The 23,691-nt window shown below is 34.7% G+C and overlaps 1 protein-coding gene across 1 annotated transcript in view; it reads right to left on the bottom strand.

Moving 5' to 3' along the window:
• Positions 1 to 22,595, bottom strand: part of LOC136040344 (major facilitator superfamily domain-containing protein 6-A-like) — a 69,518-nt gene extending 46,923 nt beyond the window's left edge. The window contains exons 1-3 of the mRNA XM_065724583.1: positions 22,442 to 22,595; positions 13,019 to 13,141; positions 9,871 to 10,341 (exon numbers count right to left, since the gene is read on the bottom strand). Coding sequence (XP_065580655.1) covers positions 9,871 to 10,341; positions 13,019 to 13,141; positions 22,442 to 22,520 — 673 coding nt within the window. The 5' untranslated portion in view covers positions 22,521 to 22,595. The remainder of the gene's footprint in view (positions 1 to 9,870; positions 10,342 to 13,018; positions 13,142 to 22,441) is intronic.
• Between the last annotated feature and the right edge of the window lie 1,096 nt (positions 22,596 to 23,691).

Genomic DNA, 23,691 nt, shown 5'->3' with positions numbered 1-23,691 from the left:
CTGTTGATTTTGGGAAAAAAAATGAGCGTGGGAGGGGGCCTAGCTGCCCTCCAATTTTTTTGGTCACTTAAAAAGGGCACTAGAGCTTTTTTCCCGTTAGAATTAGCCCTCTTGAGACATTCTAGGACCATTTGGTCGATACGATGACCCCTGAGAAAAAGAAAAAAATAAAACAAATAAACACGCACCCGTGATTTATCTTCTGGCAAAAAATACGAAATTCCACATTTTTGTAGATATGAGCTTGAAATTTTCGCTATAGGGTTCTCTGATACGCCAAATGCGATGGTGTGATTTTCGTTAAGATTCTATTATTTTAGAGGGTGTTTCTCCCTATTTTCAAAAATAAGGCAAATTGTCTCAGGCTCACTTGATGACAAAGACTAAATTTGATGAAACGTACATATTTAGAGTCAGCATGAAAATTCGATTCTTTTGATGTATCTTTTAGCATCAAAATTCCGTTTTTTAGAGTTTTGTTTACTATTGAGCCGGGTCGCTCCTTACTACAGTTCGTTACCACGAACTGTTTGATTACTTATTGGCTACATCCAATTTTTTTTATATCTATTTATATAGTTAGCTGTAACGAACTATATATAAATGCTGACTCATAATATTTTATTTATTCGTTCATTTATTTATCAGAGACAACGCTCTAGCGTTGCCCGTAGTGTTAGCCGCTTTAAGCGAAGGGGATGGTCTTAGGAGCTTCAGAAGTGGCTCATTCGATTGAAAATTTGAAGTTCTAGTGTATTATTAAGAGTTAGAAGTTACAGGAGGTGAGTAGTCCCTTCTCCTTTGCCTTTTTTGTTACATGCCTCCTCCTATCTCTCCCAGAGATACCCAGATGGAAGGGATTACATGACCCCACAAGTCTTAAGACACGGGCCGTAAATGACGTAAAAAATGAAACTGCTCAAATTTGTGTTTAATATTGGAAGGGGGACTCGAGAAAATCTCAAGACGTTAAAGGACGTTAAAAGTATTAAGTTTAAATTCTCAGAGATTTCTGAGGGGAATAATAAGCTCAGTCAAAAAATACAATGTGAATTCACGCTGTCAGAAGGGGGCATTTGTTATTCCTAAGGAACAGTAAACGTTATTAAGGTAAAACTTTCAGAGGATATGGTGTCATTGAACTAAATGAACAGAAGCTAAGTTCACCCAGGTTGTCAAGATAGTGTTTTAATTGGAATATTGAATTAAATCCAAAGATGCTATGTATATCCACGTTTTCACAAGGGCGTATCTGAAATATTTTGGCAGTGTCTAATTGTGTTAGGTTGATATTTCTAAAGAACGGCCATGGATGTTAGTTTGACATTTCCGCGGAAAATTGAGGGAAATTTTTGGTCTGTATCGATGAACATTTTATGCATCCAGGCTGTCAAAATAGCGTATCTGTAATATTTCCTGAGCGGGTGAAAGTATTAAAATGAATTTTTTGGCCATGTTGAAGGAAATAATGGAATAAATTCAAAACACTATGAGCATCCATGTTTTCAAAATGACTCCTTTTCCATGCCGTAACTTGCATATGCCAACGTCGGAAGTAAAACAATAAACGTATTGTAAGAGTTAAGACACCTAAAAAACTAAAAAAAAAAAAAATCTTTATATGAGCCAATCATAAAACCTTGACAATCAAAAAGAACCAAAACTAGTAAAAAAAAGGCTCTACTAAAAAAGAAATTGTTCGAAGAAAATTTAAGAACCATGTTAAAACCTAAGATGTACAGAATTAAAATCATATAATAGTTGAAAGTTATTATTGCCAGTAAAATAGCATAAATCAATAGAAAGAACCCCCCTCCCCAAAAAAAATGGAAATGAATAGAGTACATCAAACACAAAGGTGACAGACGCCGATATAAATGGATACATAATCTTAAAACGATTATAAACTAAAATGAAGGATTTATCGAACTTAAAACGAACTGAAATTATTGCAGGTTCTAGTAGTGCTATTAATTAAGTATCATATTAAAACCTAAGATGAGCATAAATCATAAAATAGTTCAAACTTAAAACTGCCAAAAATTAGTATCGACAAATAAATTAAAGGCAAAACGAACATAAGTGATAGAAAACACTAACATAGATTAATAAATAAATCCTAAAACAAGCACAAATGAAAATACAAAAAATATTATTAGTAGTCGTTCAAACTATAAACTAAGATTATCTTACCGAGTTAGGGGTCGAACACGGTAAAAGAGATCGAGCAAAAGCATTTAGGCCTTTTCTGTCCCTTTGTGGCACAAATCAATAATTGCAGCTAGAAGAGGTTCACTGTTTGCTTAGCTTTACGGTCTTAGAGATCACAAAACCACGCCATGGAAATTTGACTCAGTTACTAATTGTAATTTTGATTCGTTTTGGGTTTCATTTATTTATTGATGTTGATATGTCGTAGTTTTACGATTGAAAAATTGTTTTTCTTTATCTATACTCATTTAGGGTTTAATGTAGCTCCTTACTTTTCTTGGGAAAACTTCTTTTATGGAGTGAAATTTTCAAAATCAATTTCTGTTCGTATTTCATTACCATGGTTTTTCATTGGTAAATAAAATATAATTTTTACTATTTTTGCTCTTTCTATAAGAATCCATATTTTGGCTTACTATTTATATGTTGGAAAAAAATTTCAACTATTTTTAATAATATACGCCCTTCTGAAAAGCTGGTGACTCACAGTTTCTTTTGATTTAGTTTTACACCTCCTCAAGTTTGAAAGAAAATAAAACTTAACACCTTCCTAAAACATTATATCTATGTTATCGTGATAACATGGATAAACTTATACTCTTTTCATTTAATTTAATTGTAAGAACAGAAGTAGTAATAGAGTAACCCTTGAATGTTTCAATTTAATAACCTCAGTCTTTCCTGAGATATTGCTGAGAGGTCTTATTGATATCTTGTATGCACATTGTGTCTTTTGATTTAGTTTTAAACTAACATAAACTTTACGTGAGAGTTTCTACTTTATGCCCTATTCTATTCCTAAGGTATATAACCTAGACATTTTCACATCCTGGATTCATTTAATCGATTTGATTTAGTTTAACAGTGCTAGTAGTAGTAGCAGCATAAGGAGCAAAGTGGTCGTTCTGCTGGCATGCCTGGGAGTTTAAGCTTTTCAGCTTAAGCCGTAGCTGGGATACTGATAATACACCCCTTGATAACTCATATGTACATAGTTTTTTACAATTCAGCTCTCTCTTTTCTCTGAAAGTTTAACTAGTACACTTAACAATAGCAATAGTAGTCGGCATATCAGTCGAAGTAATAGTAGTAGCAATAGGAGCAGTATTAGTGATAGCAGCATTAGTGATAGCAGTATTAGTATCAGTAGCAAGCAGTAATAGTATTTACATTGTGCTTTTTTAGTCTAGTACAATGTAACTTCTTCATGCCATGAGCGTTTCAGCTTGATACTTTAAGCCGTTTATGATATATTGCTGATATATCCTGTCGATAACCTGTATGCACATGATTTGTTTTCATTTAGCCCAATACCCACCTTGGCAATTCCAAATTAGTATCGTTAGCCTTAGTAATATTACTACTGACAGCAGTATTAGTATGCAGATATTGCATTTTTATTAGTTCAACATACCCCTAAACATTCCTTTAAGTTAAAACCTAATAATCTAAGCCTTTCTTGATGTACTGCTTATACAGGGCTTTTGACAGCCTGCACAAGCACGTTGTGCTTCAATTTATTTCAATATATTCCTCCACATCAGCTGAAAATTCCTCCTTCATACCCCTAGCCTTAGAGGTTAGTTTTAGCAGAAGTAGTAGTAGAAATAGTAGCTGTAGTACGTATATACTATGGTTTGGTTGGTTTAACATCCTCCTCAGTATGTACTAAGAGTTTCAGCTTAATTTTCCAAGCTGTTCCTGAGATATACCTGTTACACCCTTCTAATCCTGAATCTAAATAGTGGGTTTCAGTTTAGTTCACTATCCTCTTCAACATTCCCCAAAAGTTTTATCGTAATATTGTTAGCTTCAGTAATACTAGCAGTTGTCTTTGTAGACGTTGTGGCAGTTGTAGTAGTGGCTGTACTAGCAGTAGTAGTACTAGTAACAGAAGTAGCAGTATCCATAGTATGCACATTTTGAATTTTGTCCAGTTCAAAAGTCCCTTTATTATGCCCTACAAGTTCCAATTTAATAGCCTAGACCATTCCTGGAGTATTGCTGATTCACCCTTTTTACAACCTCCAAGCACAGAGTATATTTTGATTTATTTTAACATCACGTTAAACAACCCCTGAAAGTGTTACCTCCCTACCCGTAGACTCAGTAATAGGGGTAGTCGCAGAAGTTGGTAGGAGTTGTAGTAGTAGCTGTAATTGCAGTAGTAGTAGTAGTACCAGTCGTAGCAGTTGTATTAGTATGCAGATTTTGCATTTTGCCCAGTTCAGAACTCCCCTCCTAGACAATCCCTGGGATATTGCTGACACAGCCTTTTCCCAACCTGCACGCACAGAGAGTGTGTTGTGATTCAGTTCAACATTCCTCCAAGCATTTGCTGAATGTTTCATCTTTGTACCCTTGGACTCAGTAGTAGTAGTGGCAGTAACAGTAGTAATAGTAGCAGAAGCAATAGCAGCAGTAGCAGTGTACAAATGCGCCTTTTGGTTAATTAAAAATCCTTCTCAACACACCATGAAAGTTTTAGCTTTAAAAAAAAACTTTAAGTTTGACTCTTTCTCTTAACTCTACTCTTTAAAACGGCAAAACTTTAGCGTAAAGAGTGGGGCGTTGAGGAGTAAAAGACCCTTTCATATTCGGAGTAATTTCTGTTCTTTTCAAGTTTTAATGTTGCTCCTTACCTCCATTAAAAAGAACTTACTTTCATTTATTTAATTTCTGGACGTTTTTGAATTAATGCATGTTTTGATTTTGGCTCTCCGCACATAAATAATTAAAATCAAATTTGCACATTAATTTTTTTTTGTTAAATGGCTTTCGCATAGTTTTAATCAGAAGATTTTGAGAAAAAAGGAGCTAGGGAGGAGGCCTAGTTGCCCTACAATTTTTTATTACTTAAAAAGGCAACTAGAACTTTTAATTTCTTACGAACGTCTTCATTAGTATAAAATATACGAAACTTACGAATCAACTGACGTAACGAACTTCTATATTCGTATGTTTTTATTGCTTATATGAGTGGGTTCACCTCTCGTCGATACTTCGCTCTTTACACTAAAGCTTAAATTTTGTCCCAATTCCTGAACAATAAACTCTGAATTACAAAGGCCTTAGAATAAAAAGTTGAAATTACTTAAAATCTTTAGCGTAAAGAGTGAGGTATTACGAGGAGGTAAACTACTCATATGCTTAATAATTTTGTCCGTTTTAAGTTTTAAATCTGCTCCTTACTTTCAGTAGAAAAAACTTTTCATAGTTATTTTTTCATTATTTTTTCAAACAATTCTAGAAAATCCTGCGCCCCCTTCACTCGACTATGGTGAATAAAATGGCTATCTCAAAATTTTGATTTGGTGACTTTGGGGAAAAACTGAGTGTGGCAGGGGGCCTAGGTGCCCTCCAATTTTTTCAGTCACTTAAAAAGAGCACTAGAAACTTTAATTTCCATTAGAATGAGCCCTCTTGCGACATTCTAGGATCATTGAGTCGATACAATCACCCATGGAAAAAAAACAACAAGAAAACGAATAAACACGCATCCGTGATCTGTCTTCCGACAAAAAATGAGAAATTTGTAGATAGGAGCTTGAAACTTCTACAATAAGGTTTTCTGATACGCAGAATCTGATGTAATTTTCGATAAAATTGTGTGATTTTTAGCGGGTGTTTCCCCCTAGTTTCTAAAATGAAGCAAGTTTCTCAGACTCGTAACTTTTGATGGGTAAGACTAATCCTGATGAAACTTATATATTTAAAATCAGCATTAAAATGTAGTTCTTTGGATGTAACTATCGGTATCAATATACCATTTTTTAGAGTTTCAGTCACTATTGAGCCGGGTCGCTCCGTACTAGAATTCATTGCCACGAACTGTTTGATCTGACTAAATACTCCCTCAAAGCTTAATCTTAACCCTTAGCCTCAGTAGAGGTAGTAGTTGTAGCAGTTGCAATAGTAGCTCTAGTGGTAGTATGTACATAGCAACTTTTGGTTAGTTGAACATCCCCCTTTACATGCCCTTAGAGTATAGCCTTATGGATATACTCTTATGAAAAGCCCTTATGAAAACCTCAATCGTTTGTTTTGATTTTGGTGAAACTCCCCCCGAACATTCCCAGAAAGTTTCACCGTACCACAATTAGCCTCACTTTTTGCAGTAATCGTAGTAATAGCGATAGTACCATGGACATAGTACCTTTTAGTTTTTCCCAAATCCACCTCAACATACCTTGAAATTTTCTCCTTAATAATGTAAGTCGTTCCTTAGATATTGTTGGTACACCCTTTTGACAATCTGTATGCTCATGGTGTGTTTTGATATAGTTGAACATCCCCCTAAAAATTTCCTGAAAGCTTCACTCTAACAACTTGAGCTTTAGTGGTAGCAATAGTCGTAGTAGCATTAGTAGCAGGGTGCATATAGCTGCTTCTTTTTTTCAACACCCCCCCCCCCCAAAAAAAACCTGAAAGACAGAACTTGTTTCCGTAAAATGTTGTTGAAGCATTGCTGATGTATTTTTTGATAGCCTGCATGTACTATATGTGTTTAGATTCACTTCAACACTTTTTCAACATTTTTTGAAATTGTCACTTTAATAACCATAGCTTTGGTTGCAATATTAGCTGTAGCAGCAGCAATATTAGTTGCAGTCGCAGTAGTAGTACTATTTTTACTTGGGGTAGAAGCAGCATGCTAATATTTCCTTTTGTTTAGTGCACCATTCCCTGCAACAAGCCATGAACTTGTCACCTTTACCCATTTCTGAATTTTTACCCCTATCTTTCTTTTGCCGATTTTTTGAAGACTTAAATTCTTTATTTATTTCCCATTTCTTCCCCAATCCTTCATTTCCCATTTCTGTATTTTATCCCTATCTTTCTTCTGCCAATTTTTTGAAGACTTAAATTCTTTATTTATTTCCCATTTCCTCCCCAGTTCTATATTTCCCATTTCCGTATTTTACCCCTATCTTTCTTCTGCCAATCTTTTGAAGACTTAAATTCTTTATTTATTTCCCATTTCCTCCCCAGTTTTATATTTCCCATTTCCGTATTTTACCCCTATCTTTCTTCTGCCAATTTTTTGAAGACTTAAATTCTTTATTTATTTCCCATTTCCTCCCCAGTTCTATATTTCCCATTTCTGTATTTTATCCCTATCTTTCTTCTGCCAATTTTTTGAAGACTTAAATTCTTTATTTATTTTCCATTTCCTCCCCAGTTCTATATTTCCCATTTCCGTATTTTACCCCTATCTTTCTTCTGCCAATTTTTTGAAGACTTAAATTCTTTATTTATTTCCCATTTCCTCCCCAGTTCTATATTTCCCATTTCTGTATTTTATCCCTATCTTTCTTCTGCCAATTTTTTGAAGACTTAAATTCTTTATTTATTTCCCATTTCCTCTCCAGTTCTATATTTCCCATTCCCGTATTTTTATCCCTATCTTTCTTCTGCCAATTTTTCGAAGACTTAAATTCTTTATTTATTTCCCATTTCTTCCCTAATTCTTTATTTCCCATTTCTGTGTTTTTATTCCTATCTTTCTTCTGTTAATTTTTTTGAAGACTTAAAATTCTTTATTTATTTATTCCCTCAAATCCTGCCTCCAGGAAAGAAAGGGATTAGTGTTATTCATTTTCCATCTGTTTAGTAGAACAAATTGATTTATTTTTGAACTTTGCATATAAATCTTAAATTATTGTTAAATATAATGTTGGCCCACTGTAGTGATAGTTAGTGACCATCTAGAGGGTGGTGAAACCCGATTCTACTAAAAATGAAAAAATAAAAATTTCAACTAAAGAAAGGAATGAGATTAGAAGATAAACGAACAAAAACTATTTCACTTATGAGGGGGTTGCACCCCCTTTCAATGCGTCTCTCTTCAAGCTAAAGTTTTTTTCACTAATTAAAAAACCTTCTTATTCTAATTAAATTGTCCTTGTGTTTCAAGAGTCGTTCTTAAAGAAATGAGACAAAAAGAGTCAGACTCTAGCGTAAAAAATGAGGTATTGAGGATGGAATGGCCCCTCATATACGGAATAATGTAGGTTTGTTTTAAGTTTTAATGTTGTTCCTTACCTTCAATTGAAAAAAATCGTTTTTTTTTCTTATTAAATTTTTGATCATTTTTCAAAAAATGCCGGGAAATCTGGCTCCGGCTCATGGAAACTTCCTTCCCTCATGAGAAACTCCTCCGTGGAAGGTTTCTCACGCGTACAATATCCTCCCTTCGGACTATTCCATCCTCTCTGAAAATTCCGCCTAAAAACTTCTCGTTGGCATACTTTCATGTGAAAACAGATTTTAATTTCTAATCATTTTTCAAACCATGTCGTAAATCCCCTCCCGTGGAAATTTTTCCCGGAAATCATCCCCCAACCCTGCGGGAAGTTGCTCCTGCAAAAAATCCCTATTGAGAATTTCGCTTGCAGAAAATTCCCCGTGAAGAATCCTCCAGGAGGACGATTCCTCCCCTGAAAAATCCTCTGAAGAATTCCAATCACTATGAATTTCCCCCCGTACAATTCCTAGAACTTTGTCACCTGTAAAATTAGGTCAGCAAAGAGAAAGTAAGACAAATAAAAATAGTTTCCAATAGTAACTCTGTCAAACTTCTCTACCGTAAAATTTTCCCAGGCAAGTTAACCACTGGAAACTTCCCTCTCAACGGAAAATTCTCTCCAGGTAGCTTGTATGTCCCACGGGCCTATCTCATGTCTATTCGGCCCTAAACATTGTGTTTTTCTAAAGTTTTGAATTTCCTAAGGCATGAAGACATTTTGTTAGTTTTGTCAGGTTGAACCGTTGAAAAAACAAACAAAATTGAATCGTTCAATCTGATCAGACTATTTTAAGCTATTTAATGCCCTACTTTTTTAGCTAAATTTTGCACCCATGCTACTTTTTTTCAACTTTGCCCTGCTACTATCACAAACTACATATTATGAACTTTTTTCTTTAAAAATTGAACTTCCGATTTTCATGATTTTGCGTAATTTTGTAAGTTTTTACTTAACCATTTCGAAGAATAAGATTAAATTTCTTTGTTTGCGGTACTTTAAACGAAGAAGAGATGCGGTGGCTATTTACCCTTAAGTTAAAAATTTGGCATCAAGTTTATTCAACTGGGGTGTCTGACATTCAAACAACTTCTGGATTTTCCTGCTTATAACGAAGAGCTTGGGTAACTTACAAAAGTCAAAACGGGAGCTAACATCGAGCAATAAAATGAATACCATCTAGCATTCGGCAGGCCTTGGGAATTTTATATGATTTGCAATCAAGTTTTCTGCCAGAAACTGAGGTTGGACACTTCTTACTACACTAATTTTACCAAATAAAACCAATTAAATTAATTTGTTGTTATAATTCTAATAAAAAAAAATGCAAAGCAAGGCCAAACGCTAGAATGCCTTGGTTTTTTTTTTCGGTCGATACTAGCACCAGCTTCCAATCATATAAGTTACCCCTTCTCTTTAGCCTGGAGTTTGTAAACTGAACAATTTTTGATTATCTTATCAAAAATTAAGCAGGCTTTTTATAATCTAGGCATAGCTTTGTTTGTTCACAGCAGATAACAAATGAAATCATCAAATGAGCTATATATTCGGCATCTTTTGTTTATCTTAATCATTTCTCGACATGCCCCAAATGTACTAACTGATGAATATGAGCCAAAAATTTCAATATTACCTATAGACATCCTTGTACTTTCTGGGCAATCGAATCCGTCCAGAACCGCTTGGCATTTTTTGAAGCAAGTACATTGCAACTCTTCCAACAATGAGAATTTTGGGACAATGTCTCCTCTGCAGGTCCCATTTTGGTCATATTGTTTTAGCAGTACGAATTCTATTCGTGAGCTATTACTCAAGAACTTGGTGTTATCTGAAGTCATAGTGTCAGTTGGGCATTCTGAATGGCAAGTCTCCATAAGAAGAGTCAAATTTAACTCCGTACTTAGGTCACAACTATTTTCGCATTTACTCCATATTAACTCGGTTGTATTTTGTGAACATTGGAATGTTGCCATGGTTGTGTTAGTCATGTTTCTCGGCAGACCTTTGGCATCTACCATAAGAAGCAGAGTATAAAACAACCCAGTGAAGAATAAGGAAATATGAAGAACAAGTTTGTAGTTTCCAATGTAATCTGCTATCATGCCTGAAAAGGGATAATAGACATTATAATTAAGAGTATATTAGCAAAGCTAAATAAATTTACATAAATAATTCCTTAAAAATTACGGCATATTATCGTACTATTAGTAATAATGAATATTTAGTAAAGAATGACCGGTATCAATAGGAACCTTCGTCATCAACGCCCCGCTCTTTACGCTAAAGTTTGACTCTTTCTCTCATCTCTTCTTTTTAAAACAGTGAATCAAATGCATGTTTTGATTTTGGCTCTCCGCAAAGGAATAATTAAAACAAAATTTTCTTCTTTTTTTTTTTTTTGGTTAAATGGCCTTCTCATAATTTTGATCGAATGATTTTGAGAGAAAAAGAGCAGGAGAGGAAGCCTAGTTCCTCTCCGATTATTTGGTAAATTAAGAAGGCAACTAGAACTTTCAATTTTTTACGAATCTTTTTATTAGAAAAAGATAAACGTAGCTTGTAAATTAGCTTATGTAAAGAACTTACGTATTCTCCTGTTTTTATTACATATATGAGGGGGTTCGCCCCCTCGTCAGCATCTCGCTCTTTACACTAAAGCTTAAGTTTTGTCCCAATTCATTAAGAATGACCCCTGAATCACAAAAGCCGTAGAATAAATAGCTAAAATTACTAAAAATACTTTAGCATAAAGAGCAAGGTATTAGGAGGGGGTGAGCCCCTCATATGGGTAATAATTTCTGTTTGTTTTAAGTTTTAATGCCGCTTCTTACTTCCAGCTGAAAAAAATTTCATATTTCATATGTGAAAACTTTTTCATATTTATTTTTTCATTTTTTTTTTTTAATAATGCTAGTAAATCCTGCGCTCCCTTCATGGAAATTTTCTTCCCCCATGACAAACTCCTCGATGGAAAGTTCCCCCAGCGTATCCCGCTCTTCTAAACCCCTCCCCCAACCAAAAAGTCCTCCTGAAATTGCCTGTACACTTCCCAATAACCATTACTATATGCAAGCACTGTTCAAAGTTTTTAACTTGTAGCCCCTCCCACTGGGACTGTGAGGGAGTAAATCGTCCCCAAAGACATAGTTATAAGGTTTTTTGACTACGCTGAATAAAATGGCTATCTCAGAATTTTGATCCATCGACTTTGGGAAAAGAATTAGCATGGGAGGGGGCCTGTGTGCCCTCCAATTTTTTCGTCACTTAAAAAGGGCACTAGAACTTTTCATTTCTGTTAGAATGAGCCCTCTCGTAACATTTTAAGACAACTGGGTCGATACGATCACCCCTGGGGAAAAAAACAAAAAACAAACAAACAAATAAACACGCATCCGTGATCTGCCTTCTGGCAAATAAAATGGCTATCTCAGAATTTTGATCCGTCAACTTTGGGAAAAGAATTAGCATGGGAGGGGGCCTAGGTGCCCTCCAATTTTTGGTCACTTAAAAAGGGCACTAGAACTTTTCATTTATGTTAGAATGAGCCCTCTCGTAACATTCTAGGACAACTGGGTCGATAAGATCACCCCTGGGGAAAAAACAAACAAACAAATAAACACGCATCCGTGATCTGCCTTCTGGCAAAAAAATATAAAATTCCGCATTTTTGTAGATAGGAGCTTGAAACTTTCTATGAATTTAAGGGGTGTTTCCCCCTATTTTCTAAAATAAATCAAATTTTCTAAGGCTCGTAACTTTTGATTGGTGAGACTAAACTTAATGAAACTTATATATTTAAAATCAGCATTAAAATGCGATTCTTTTGATGTAGCTATTGTTATCTAAATTCCATTTTTTAGAGTTTTGGTTACTATTGAGCCGGGTCGCCCCTCACTACAGTTCGTTACCACGAACTGTTTGATACAGTAATGAAGAATTTCACTTGTAAGGACTGGTCAAGAAACTAGTTAGGCTCTAACAATAGACCAGTCTAGATAGAACAGTAGAGTAAGAAGTATAACAAGACATATATGTAAAGAAAACAAAGCGAAAAATTAGGTTTTATATTAAACAAGTTTGTAGCTACCCAGGTAATCTGATAACATGCCTGAAAAGTAATTAGAGGCATACTATTTAGGGTATGTTAGCACAGGTTAAAAAGTTTATATGATTCCTTTAAGATAATGAAGAACTATGAAACTGAGCAAGGTAATGAATGGCGGGTAAAGAGTGACCCTTGTAGATGAGGTTCCAAACAAAACAAAAACGGGATTTGGACCTGGTGTTACTCCATAGTTTTGAGAAAAGCACAGAAATGAAGAACACAATCTGTCAGAGGGGATGACCAGGCTAATTAAAGCAAAAATAGTAGAAGAATCAAAGCAGAAATTATAGCAGCGGGAGACAAGATCGAAGTATAGCATAAGATCGAGAAGTCAAACAAAAGAAATGTCCCCCCTAAGGAGGTAGGAAGAAGTTGTAAAAAACAATCTAAAGGAAATGGAACTTCTTGAGACGGTGTAAAGAGAGAATTTTTGAATAGGTTTGGAATAAGGGGGGAGTGTATGCAGCTGTATTTGTCTCATGCGGCACGGTGCTGCAGTTAATTGTTAGCAATAGTGATAGTAGAAAAATTTTATTAAAAATAATTAATTGTTTTCTTTATTTTTATTTCATTTTTCTATTTATCCGTGTATATCTTCAGTTATTTACTAGCTTTATTTTCAAGAGGTTACTGAGAAGAGAAATAGAAAAATATTACAAAATAGATTTGATAATACCTGCTATAGGGGGGCCAGCAAATGAAGCAAATGGCAGCACAGCGTATATCAGACCGATTTCTTCAATACTTAATCCAACTTCAACCATATGTATTGTTAGATAAGGTAGCAAGGCATACATAGCTGAAAAACAAATATTTTTGAATATGATCTGCTGAAAACAGAATGGGCTATGATCATTAAATTGAAATGCCAAGTCAAAAACACATTAGGAATACTAATTGGAAAAATAAAATATATTTATTCCTCATTTTTAGTATCTAGTTAACGAAAAAAAGGACAGAAATGGTAATATATCGAATGGTAATAATTTCTAATATATTGAATGGTATATTGAATGCTAAGTGATTAGTGCTATGTACGATAACAAAATTGCTGCCGCTAAGGTAGGAATGAGATTAATAATTGGTTTGATACTAAACTAGGAGTTAATCTGGGTAATGCCCTATACCAATTTACATCAATTATTTCAATGGACTCTGTGCTAAGGAGTAGAGCGAAAAATGGGAGGGCGCGGATTCGATTGGGGAAGTAAAAATCTCCAACACTGAGATTAAGCTGATGATTTAAGCATCTTAGTTGAAATTATTAGCAAAATGAACTGATTTTTGGAGGTTTCGAGCGATCAAGGTGCAAGAATAAGTTCGAAAATTCATTTTTTGAAGAGTAAGTCGCTAATACTAGGAATAGGTGAAGGTGAAGAAGTGATGTCTAGTAGCAGGAACATCAATCAAGTAGACAGCTTCACTTTTTTAGGTAGTGTTGTTAATAAATACGGTTGGTGCAGTAAAGGTGTCAAAGCGGTGCAGTGAAAGTGCAGTTGTTAAAGCGGTGCAGTAAAGGTGTTAATAGCGAAGGCCTGAGGTGTTTTTTATGGTTGAAAAAAGTTAGAAAGATAAGTCTGTGAACCACAATTAGAATATTAGAAGCTAAAATGATGGCAGTGGTTAAGTTTGGTTCCGAAGTTTGAGCTCCCCAAAAGACAGAAAAGGATTTCCTAGATTTTTGCCATAGAAATGCCCTCGTATTGCTTTGGCACCCGAATGACTGACTGTATTTGGAAGAGTAAGCTTTGCAATGAACGTGGTTCTTGTCAGACGACCGTCAAGGGCCAAACGAAAACCAGGCTGTCTCCGAATGGGGTGGGATGATTTCATAAGGAAAGGTTTAAGGGAAATGGGAGCCTCCTTAGAGGGTATAAAAAGAGTAGCTTTTAATAGATTGGGATTGAGGAGAAGTTTGCGTAGCTGTTGGTGGCTTGGTGATGCAGTGATTTCTGATGCACTGATTTCTACCACCATGTGAATATCATGTTAGCTTATGGGTCATTTTATGCTCAAATACTGTATTGGCTTTAACAAAATTGTTATACCAACAAAATTGCGGGTGTCTGCAGCCATCACTGTTTTCTTTTCCTATGCCAAATTTAACCAGGCTAAGATACATCTCTCCTAATTTCTACAAGCCTGTGCATTATATCCACTAATAAAAAATACTATTTTTCAAGCTGTAGATGTAAATAAAATTCAGCAGAGTCGCTACTATCTCATCGGTCGGTTCTATAGGGGCATACACTACAATTACTAATAGCCTGCACTTTTTAATCATAAAATGAGCAAGAAGCATTCTATTAATGATACCTTCCTAGCCTAAACAAGCCTTATCAGCATCCTTATTCATTGTGAGCCCTATGCAAGGCCTATGCAGCCCTTCTATCATACCTGAACAAATAAATTCTTTGTCACCTAATTTTTATTTTTCCTATCCCTGGGATAAAAGTTTCTGAAACTCCTAGCAAGTTCAGTTTGATGGGTCTGAATTCGTCAGTCAAAACTTTGACTGAAGTTGTTTTTTAACGTTGCAATATTCCAAGGAGGTATATTTATGTTTTTAAATCATAAAAATTATTATGACCTTAGGAAAAGTAATGGTCCTAGAAACATTGTAGGACAGGGACTAACACATATTCTCAAACCCATAAGAAGTGCTTAAGCTGACTTAGTACCTGACAGTACTTGGGCCTTCAATGGAATGAAAGCCTTTTGTAAAACTGCGTTCATCTTCATCATAACATGGATTTCAATACTTTGCATTGCTCCTCTGTCAAAAAGAGTGAAAATCACGCATAGACAATCTCGAAACTATTACCTCTAACTTATTACATTTTCTTGTTTAAAAATTTAATTTTACTACAGGAGGCAATGCATAATGGATAAATTAGCATAAAAACCAACCTCTCGGTGTGTATTTTCATTACATAAAAGCCCATTTTTTTTTCATAAAAGCCCATTAAAACAGGATAACCCAGAAGAATTGTTCATCTACCAGAATTCAGTCTAGTAGACTATATTATAATGTATAGTCTATGCTATAATACCTAGTAAACTCTCGTTTACTAGACTATAATGGCCTAAAGGTGCAGCTTTCCTCAAGGTCATCCTGCAGTGCTCTAAGCATTCGCAGTTCTGGTTTTTGAAAAGTCGTTAAGAAGCTTGGTTGAGGAGGAGGAAAGGAACCATATATATATATATATATATATATATATATATATATATATATATATATATATATATATATATATATATATATATATATATATATATATATATATATAGGTAAAGGATACGGCATTAGACTTAACAGTCTGCACCGGCGGTGTTGATTTCCGTTTCTTGGCCCTTCAGCCAGGAAGTGCAATGGGGGGTTGGGGGCCAGCCATCCTGTGCTTTCGCACACCCTTCCTGTTTACCTTCCCCAGATTTCTCCATGTCCCCCTAAAAGTCATAGAATCTTAGCGAAAATCACACCGACGTATTCAGGGTATCAGAGAACCCTATAGCGAAAATTTCAAGCTCTTATCTACAAAAATGTGGAATTTCGTATTTTTTGCCAGAAGACAGATCACGAGTGCGTGTTTATTTGTTTTGTTTTTTTTTTTTTTTTTTTTTTTTTTTTTTTTTTTTTTTTTTTCAGGAGTCATCGACCAAGTGGTCTTAGAATGCCGCAAGAGGGCTCATTCTAATGGAAATGAAAAGTTCTAGTGCCCTTTTTAAGTGACCAAAAAATTAGAGAGCACCTAGGCCCCCTCCTACGGTCATTTTTTTCCCAAAGTCGACGGATCAAAATTTTGAGATAGCCATTTTGTTCTGCATAGTCAAAAACCATAATAACTATGTCTTTGGGGATGACTTACTTCCCCACAGTCCCTGGGGGAGGGGATGCAAGTTACAAACTTTGACTTGTGTTTACACATAGTAATGGTTATTGTGAAGTGTACAGACGTTTTCAGGGGGATTTTTTTGGCTTAGGGGTGGGGTTGCGGGGAGAACCTATGTGGGAGGATCTTTCTTTGGAGGAACATGTCATGGGGGAAGAGAAATTCAATGAAAAGGGCCCGGGATTTTCTAGCATTACTACAAAAAAAAACAATGAAAAAATAAACATGAAAAAGTTTTTTCAATTGAAAGTAAGGAGTAGCATTAAAACTTAAAACGAACAGAGATTATTACGCATATTATGGGTTCTAAAATACTTTAGCATAAAGAACGAGGTATTTAGGAGGAAATAAATACCTCTCTCTTTATGCTAAAGTATTTTTTATAATTTCAGCAATTTATTCAACGGCCTTTCTGATTCAGGGGTCATTCTTAAATAATTGGGACCAAACTTAAGATTTAGTCTAAAGAGCGAGGTTTTAACGATGGGATAAACCCCCTCATATACATAATGAAAAAATAAAATATAAAAGTTTGCTACGTAAGTTAATTTTTAAGTTCAATCAATAAATTAATACTAAAGAAAACTATTACAAAAGTAAATCAATCAATAGGCCCAATAAGCTATGCTTGTAATATTTAATAAAAATATTCGTTAAAAATTAAAAGTTCTAGTTGTCTTTTTAAGTAACCGAAAAATTGGAGGGCAACTAGGCCTCCTTCCCCACCCCTTATTTCTCAAAATCGTCTGATAAAAACTAAGAGAAAGCCATTTAGCCAAAAAAAAAGAATTAATATACAAATTTCATTTTAATAATGTATGTGCGGAGAGCCAAAAATCAAACATGTATTAATTCAAAAACGTTCAAAAATTAAATAAAAAAAACTACTTTTTTTCACTGAAAGTAAGGAGCGACATTAAAACTTAAAACGAACAGAAATTACTCCTTATATGAAATGGGTTGTCACCTTCGCAATCCCTCGCTCTTTACGCTAAAGTTTGACTCTTTGCCACAATTCTACTTTTTAAAACAATTAAAAACTTTAGCGTACAGAGCGAGGGATTGCGTAAGTGACAACCCATTTCATATACGGAGTAATGTTTGTTCGTTTTAAGTTTTAAAATCGCTCCTTACTTTCAGTTAGAAAAACTAGTTTTTTTATTTATTAAATATAAATGAGCAGTAATTGTGAGTATACTTATTTACGTATATTTTCGAGCAAAAAACGATCTAGATAGATCAGAAGTCTGAGAAAACTCGTCAAGAGCCTTAATCTGGTTTTGTAAATGACGTCATGTATTATGTAAGTAAATATTAAAATCATTTCTTATGACATTCCTAGCTGTTGGGTCATTACTAGCAGATTACTAGCAGATGACATTGCTCATCTGTTTCAAACAGTTCGTGGTTACGAACTGTAGAAAGGAGCGACCCGGCTCAATAGTAACCAAAACTCTAAAGAATTGAATTTTGATACCAATAGCTAAATCAAAAGAATTGCATTTTAATGCTGATTTTAAATATATAAGTTTCATCAAGTTTTGTCTTACCCATGAAAAGTTACAAGCCTGAGAAAATTTGCATTCTTTTAAAAAATAGGGGGAAACACCCCCTAAAAGTCATATAATCTTAACGAATATCATACCATCAGATTCAGCGTATCAGAGAACCCTACTGTAGAAAAAAAATTTGGAATTTTGTTTTTTTTTTCCAGAAGGCAGATAATGGATGCGTGTTTATTTGTTTTTTTTTTGTTTTTTTCTTTTTTTCCCAGGGGTCATCGACCAAGTGGTCTTAGAATGCCACAAGATGGCTCATTCTAACGGAAATGAAAAGTTCTAGTGCCCTTTTTAAGTGATCAAAAAAATTAGAGAGCACCTAGGCCCCCTCCCAAGGTCATTTTTTTCCCAAAGTCAACGGATCAAAATTTTGAGATAGCCATTTTGTTCCGCATAGTCAAAAGCCATAATAACTATGTCTTTGGGGATGAGTTACTCCCCCACAGTCCCTGGGGGAGGGGCTGCAAGTTACAAACTTTGACTTGTGTTTTCATATAGTAATGGTTATTGGGAAGTGTACAGACGTTTTCAGGGGGATTTTTTTGGCTTAGGGGTGGGGTTGAGGGGAGGAGCCTATTTGGGAGGATCTTTCCTCGGAGGAAAATGTCATGGGGGAAGAGAAATTCAATGAAAAGGGTGCGGGATTTTCTAGCATTACTACAAAAAAAAACAATGAAAAAATAAACATGAAAAAGTTTTTTCAATTGAAAGTAAGGAGTAGGTTTAAAACTTAAAACAAACAGAAATTATTACGCATATGAGGGGTTCTAAAAATACTTTAGCATAAAGAGCGAGGTATTTAGGAAGAAATAAATACCTCGCTCTTAATGCTAAAGTATTTTTAGTAATTTTAACTATTTATTTTGTGATTTTTTTGTGATTTATTTTGTACGGCTTTTGTGATTCAGGGGTCTTTCTTAAAGAATTGGGACCAAACTTAAGATTTAATGTAAAGAGCGAGGTAAAACGAGGTTACAAACCCCCTCATATACATAATAAAAAAATAAAAATATAAAAGTTTGTTACGTAAGTTAATTCTTAAACTAAGTATATTTTTTAGTAATAAAAATGTTCGTTAAAAATTAAAAGTTCTAGTTTTCTTTTTAAGTAACCGAAAAATTGGAGGGCAACTAGGCCTCCTTCCCCACCCCTTATTTCTCAAAATCGTCTGATCAAAACTAAGAGAAAGCCATTTAGCCAAAAAGAAAAAGAATTAATAAACAAATTTCATTTTAATAATGTATGTGGGGAGAGCCAAAATCAAACATGTATTAATTCAAAAACTTTCAAAAATTAAATAAAGAAAAACTATTTTTTTTAAACTGAAAGTAAGGAGCGACATTAAAACTTAAAACGAACAAAAATTACTCCGTATATGAAATGGGTTGTCACATCCGCAATCCCTCGCTCTCTACAACAATTAAAAACTTTTAGTTTTTTACTGTTTTAAAAAGTAGATTTAAGATAAAAAGTCAAACTTTAGCGTAAAGAGCAGGGCGTTGATGTGGAAGCAGCCCCTTTCATATATGAAGTAATTTCTGTTCGTTTTAAGTTTTAATGTCGCTCCTTACTTTCAGTTAAATAAACTTGTTTTTTCATTTAATCGTAAGAAAGATCGACCTGCTGTACGTACAGCTTATTTAGAAATTGCAAATTCCTCCTCTGGCTTCCTAGATGGCACCAAAACAAAAAAAAAATTGCTCAATTTGGTTTAATTGATGTGCCTTCTCGGATTCGGTCTTCCAGTGATGATTTATGTAAAAATACTATCAACTTTATTCACGTTTATGACCCTCTGTGGCCTTTTTTCCATATTGATACTGGTTAATTAGTTCATGTTGCCTTTTGTTAGTTTGCTTTTTTTTCAAACTAATATATATATAGACAATGCACCGGGACACAAATATTTGTGTCCCGGTGCATTGTCTGCGCATTTATATGCACAGACAATGGGATAGCGAAGAATGTTGTATATTCGCAAGATATAAGTATATAAGGCTTTGTATATGACGTCATTATAAGATGACACTACAGACCGGGACACAAATGACGACCGGAACACAAGAAATAATAAATGCAACCGGGACACTCAAAGAGAAATTACAGACCAAGACACCGGGACACAAATGACGACAGGGACACCGGGAATATAAATGGACACAGGGAATATAAATGACGACCAGGACACTCAAAGAGAAATTACAGACTGGGACACCGGGACACAAATGATGACCGGGACACAGGAAATATAAATGACGACCGGGACACAGGGACACAACTACTACGGGGACGCCGGGGGCACAGGGGGATATATAAATGACGACTGGGACACAGGGAATGTTCGATTAGCAATCACCATCAACAAACCTCAAGGGCAATCATTAGAATAATGAGGTATAGATCTGAATACGGATTGTTTTTCCCATGGACAATTATATGTTGCATGTTCAAGAGTCGGTAAACCTGACAATCTATTTATATGCACAGACAATGGGACAGCGAAGAATGTTGTATATTCGCAAGTTTTACGTAGTTAAAAACATATATATCAATTTATATTCACAGGTGGGACACAGGGACAAAACTACAATGGCGCGCAAGTAATATGGTGCGTAACGAATTACGCACGCGGAGGGGCTTGGTGGGGGGGCGCGAAGCACCCCAGCAATTAGGTGTTTGGGGGGCGCGAAGCGCCACCCCAACAGATAGGATATATATATAATAGAAGATATAAGCATTTGTTTTATATGATGTTATGAATAGTTTCAGTAAGACTGTCGAGTTTCCAACGTATCAATTATTTATCAAATATAATGTCTGTTGGAACGCCCGAAAAACGATAATTTTTAGTTGCAGTTACTATAAATGATTATTCTTCTGAACTTACCCCTGAATTATCAAACGTGATAAGATGTGAAAATTGACGACCTGGACTATCAATTGCAACAACACTAATATGGACAGCTAAAGTAAACGCCATTGCTAAATTGTCTGAAGTAACCCAAATCCAAAAACGTGCCAAAATTAAAATGAAGAGATCAGTCTAGTTGACTATACTATAATGTATTGTATATAGTATAAATATAGACTATATGTATTGTCTAACAGACGGTTAGAGGATATGCGCAAACGACAATTGGAGCTTGTCAAAATGAAAATGAAGAGCAAAGACACACGTAGTCAGAAAACATGCCACACCAAGCACATGAGCGATTCAAAAATGAAAATGAAGAGCAAAGACACATGTGGTTAGAAGACATATGACACAGAGCATGTCAGCAAGTCAAAAATTATTCTGAAAAGCAAAGAAACAAGCGGTTAGAAGACTTGCGATACCAAACATGTGACCGAGTCAATGAAAATCGACCGGGACAGTGAGAATCGAAACATGTCAATACGATGACAACTGGGTTTGGGATTTTGACATGCATGAGCTCATCAATGCCAACGATACTTTTGTAAAAAATACAAAGCTTCAGTGGAACGTGTTCCATAATTACGAAAGATAAACCAAGGTCAAACAAACCGAACAAATTGAAAATGGTGGCGATGACTATTAGGTTTTGAGTTATGACATGGATAAGGTCATCAACGCCTATCATACCTTTGAAAATAAAAAACCTAGACTATTAAACCGTTAGAAGAAAAAAAAAGTTTTTTGTCCCACCACCTTAGCACTAAAAAGAAACAAAGGTTCGACAATATGTCTTTCATAAAGACAAAAGACAAGCCGAGGCAAAAGACAAAGTTTTTGTCAAACCACTTGAACAATTAAAAGAAACAAAGGCTTGGCGATATGTCTGTCATAGTGACAAACAACAAGCCGAGACGAAAGAAGAAGGTTTTGTACCATCACCTGAAGAATTAAAAGAAATGAAGGTTCGGTGACACGTCTTACATAATGACAAAAAAAATGTCTGTATGATTCCCAATAACAAATACTATACGTAAACAATTGAAAACTTTTATAGATTAGAGACCTATTTCCACGGGCTGGGGGGAGGGTGAAATTATCTCCAAAGGCATATTGTTAAAAATTTTCAACTATTCTGAAAAAATGGGTATCACAAAATTTTGATCGAGGGTGTGAGAGGAAGGCTTGCTGCCCACCAATCTTTTTGGTCACTTAAAAAAGGAACTTTAAGTTTTAAGTTTCATTCGAATGAGCCATTTCTTGACATTTTAGGACCACTGGTTCGACAAAAAAAAAAACTATAAAAAAAAGAAAAAATGCGCATCCGTGATCTTTTTTCTGACAAAAAAAATACAAAACTCCATATATAGAAGCTTGAAATCAGTATTGTAAGGTTCTCCAAACCGCTCAATCTGATGGTTTGATTTTCATCAAGATTCATTTACTTTTATGAGGTGTTTTACGCTTTTTAAAAATCAGGCAAATTTTCTCAGGTACGTGGTTTTATGGGTATCGCTAAAATAAATCTTACAGATTTAAAATCAGCATAATAGGCCAATTCTTTTAAGAGATTTATTAATTTCAAATTCCATTTTTTGAGCAATGTTGAGCTGTGTCTCAGCTACAGTTCGCTACTACAAACGGTTTGATCTGAAAATAAATATTGTTGCAGCATTGCTAATAAAAATGTAATTTTCAAAAATTGCCTAAAAAACTGAGATAGAAAAGCTTGCCTCCATAGAATAAAAACAACGTGGCTTTCAAAGAAACAGTTTCTTTATCCACGGTAAAAATCTTCTTCATCTTCCCCATGTCGAAGAGGGTTATCTTATTCCTTCAGGTTGTTATTACATACTAGTATTCAACTGAAAGTTCATCAAGAAAATTAGACCTTGATAAGAAACTGCATTAATTACAAACTTGCGAAACACTCAAAAATAGTTCTAAGTATATTGTTCATAATGTCCTTAATGACTATAATATATTTTAAGCTCTTTATTGGCCAATTATTTTGTTTATCTTAGGATTAGACATGAGTTTTTGAATTAAATTTTATGGCATGTGCGTTAATAAATGCACTGAATTAATTACTTTTCCAAGGATAAAAGTCATTGTAATCACTCAACCGGCTCTAACCTGAAGCGACATAATCAGATTATGTAAGCCTTAAAAATATGTGGGGCATATTTCATAATATTTGCACGTAAAGTCAACCCTTAATAAGGAAAAAAACAGGGAGGGAGATTAAAACAAGAATAAAGATTAGTGAAGAAACAGTTAACTCAAGCAGGTCCATTATTTTTCGATTGCTATGGATTATAATTAGTTCTTTACTAAGTTGCAGCTGGTGCAGCAACCATGATATGTTAAAAACAGAAAATATTTATGCCCATTTAAATAACATTCCATTTCATCGCTAGTATCCCTCGATGGCAGTTCAAGAGACTTTGGATTGTGTCCAAATCGAGGATATTGGCGAATGACTCGCTTTTTGTTTGTAAGATATTTGGTTTCAATTCTTCTAATTTTTGGTTTTATTGAATTTTATTCATTTTTTAATTTTGGTCTTTCATTGGTATTTATCACTTTTTTTCATACGTTTATCTTTGTTTTTTTTTTGTTTGCCTCTTCTTGGCATTTTCCTTAAATTTTTATTTTCGCGCTGAAAAAGATGGGTGGATACCCTCTCCAAATATTTGTTTTGTGTTTTTTCTGTATTTTTATTAACCCCATTTTTGATCGTTTCTTCTTTATATTATAAACATTTATATGTATAATACAAAAATAATCGATACATTTATATCATCATTGTATATAATATGAATATTTTTATTCTAACGTATTTTATTTAGTATGATGCTGCTTGTGCAATAAAATCAGAACCCTGAATAGTCAAGTATCACTCTTTAACAGATTGAATTAACTGTGAAACGGTTGAAACGAGACAACTTCCAGTAATTCTCTGTTGGGCATGTTTAGTACA

Source organism: Artemia franciscana, chromosome 20 (assembly GCF_032884065.1).
Source record: "Artemia franciscana chromosome 20, ASM3288406v1, whole genome shotgun sequence".
NCBI classification, from domain to species: domain Eukaryota; kingdom Metazoa; phylum Arthropoda; class Branchiopoda; order Anostraca; family Artemiidae; genus Artemia; species Artemia franciscana.
Note: the sequence above shows the minus strand (reverse complement) of the source record. Positions and strands in the feature narration are given on the sequence as shown.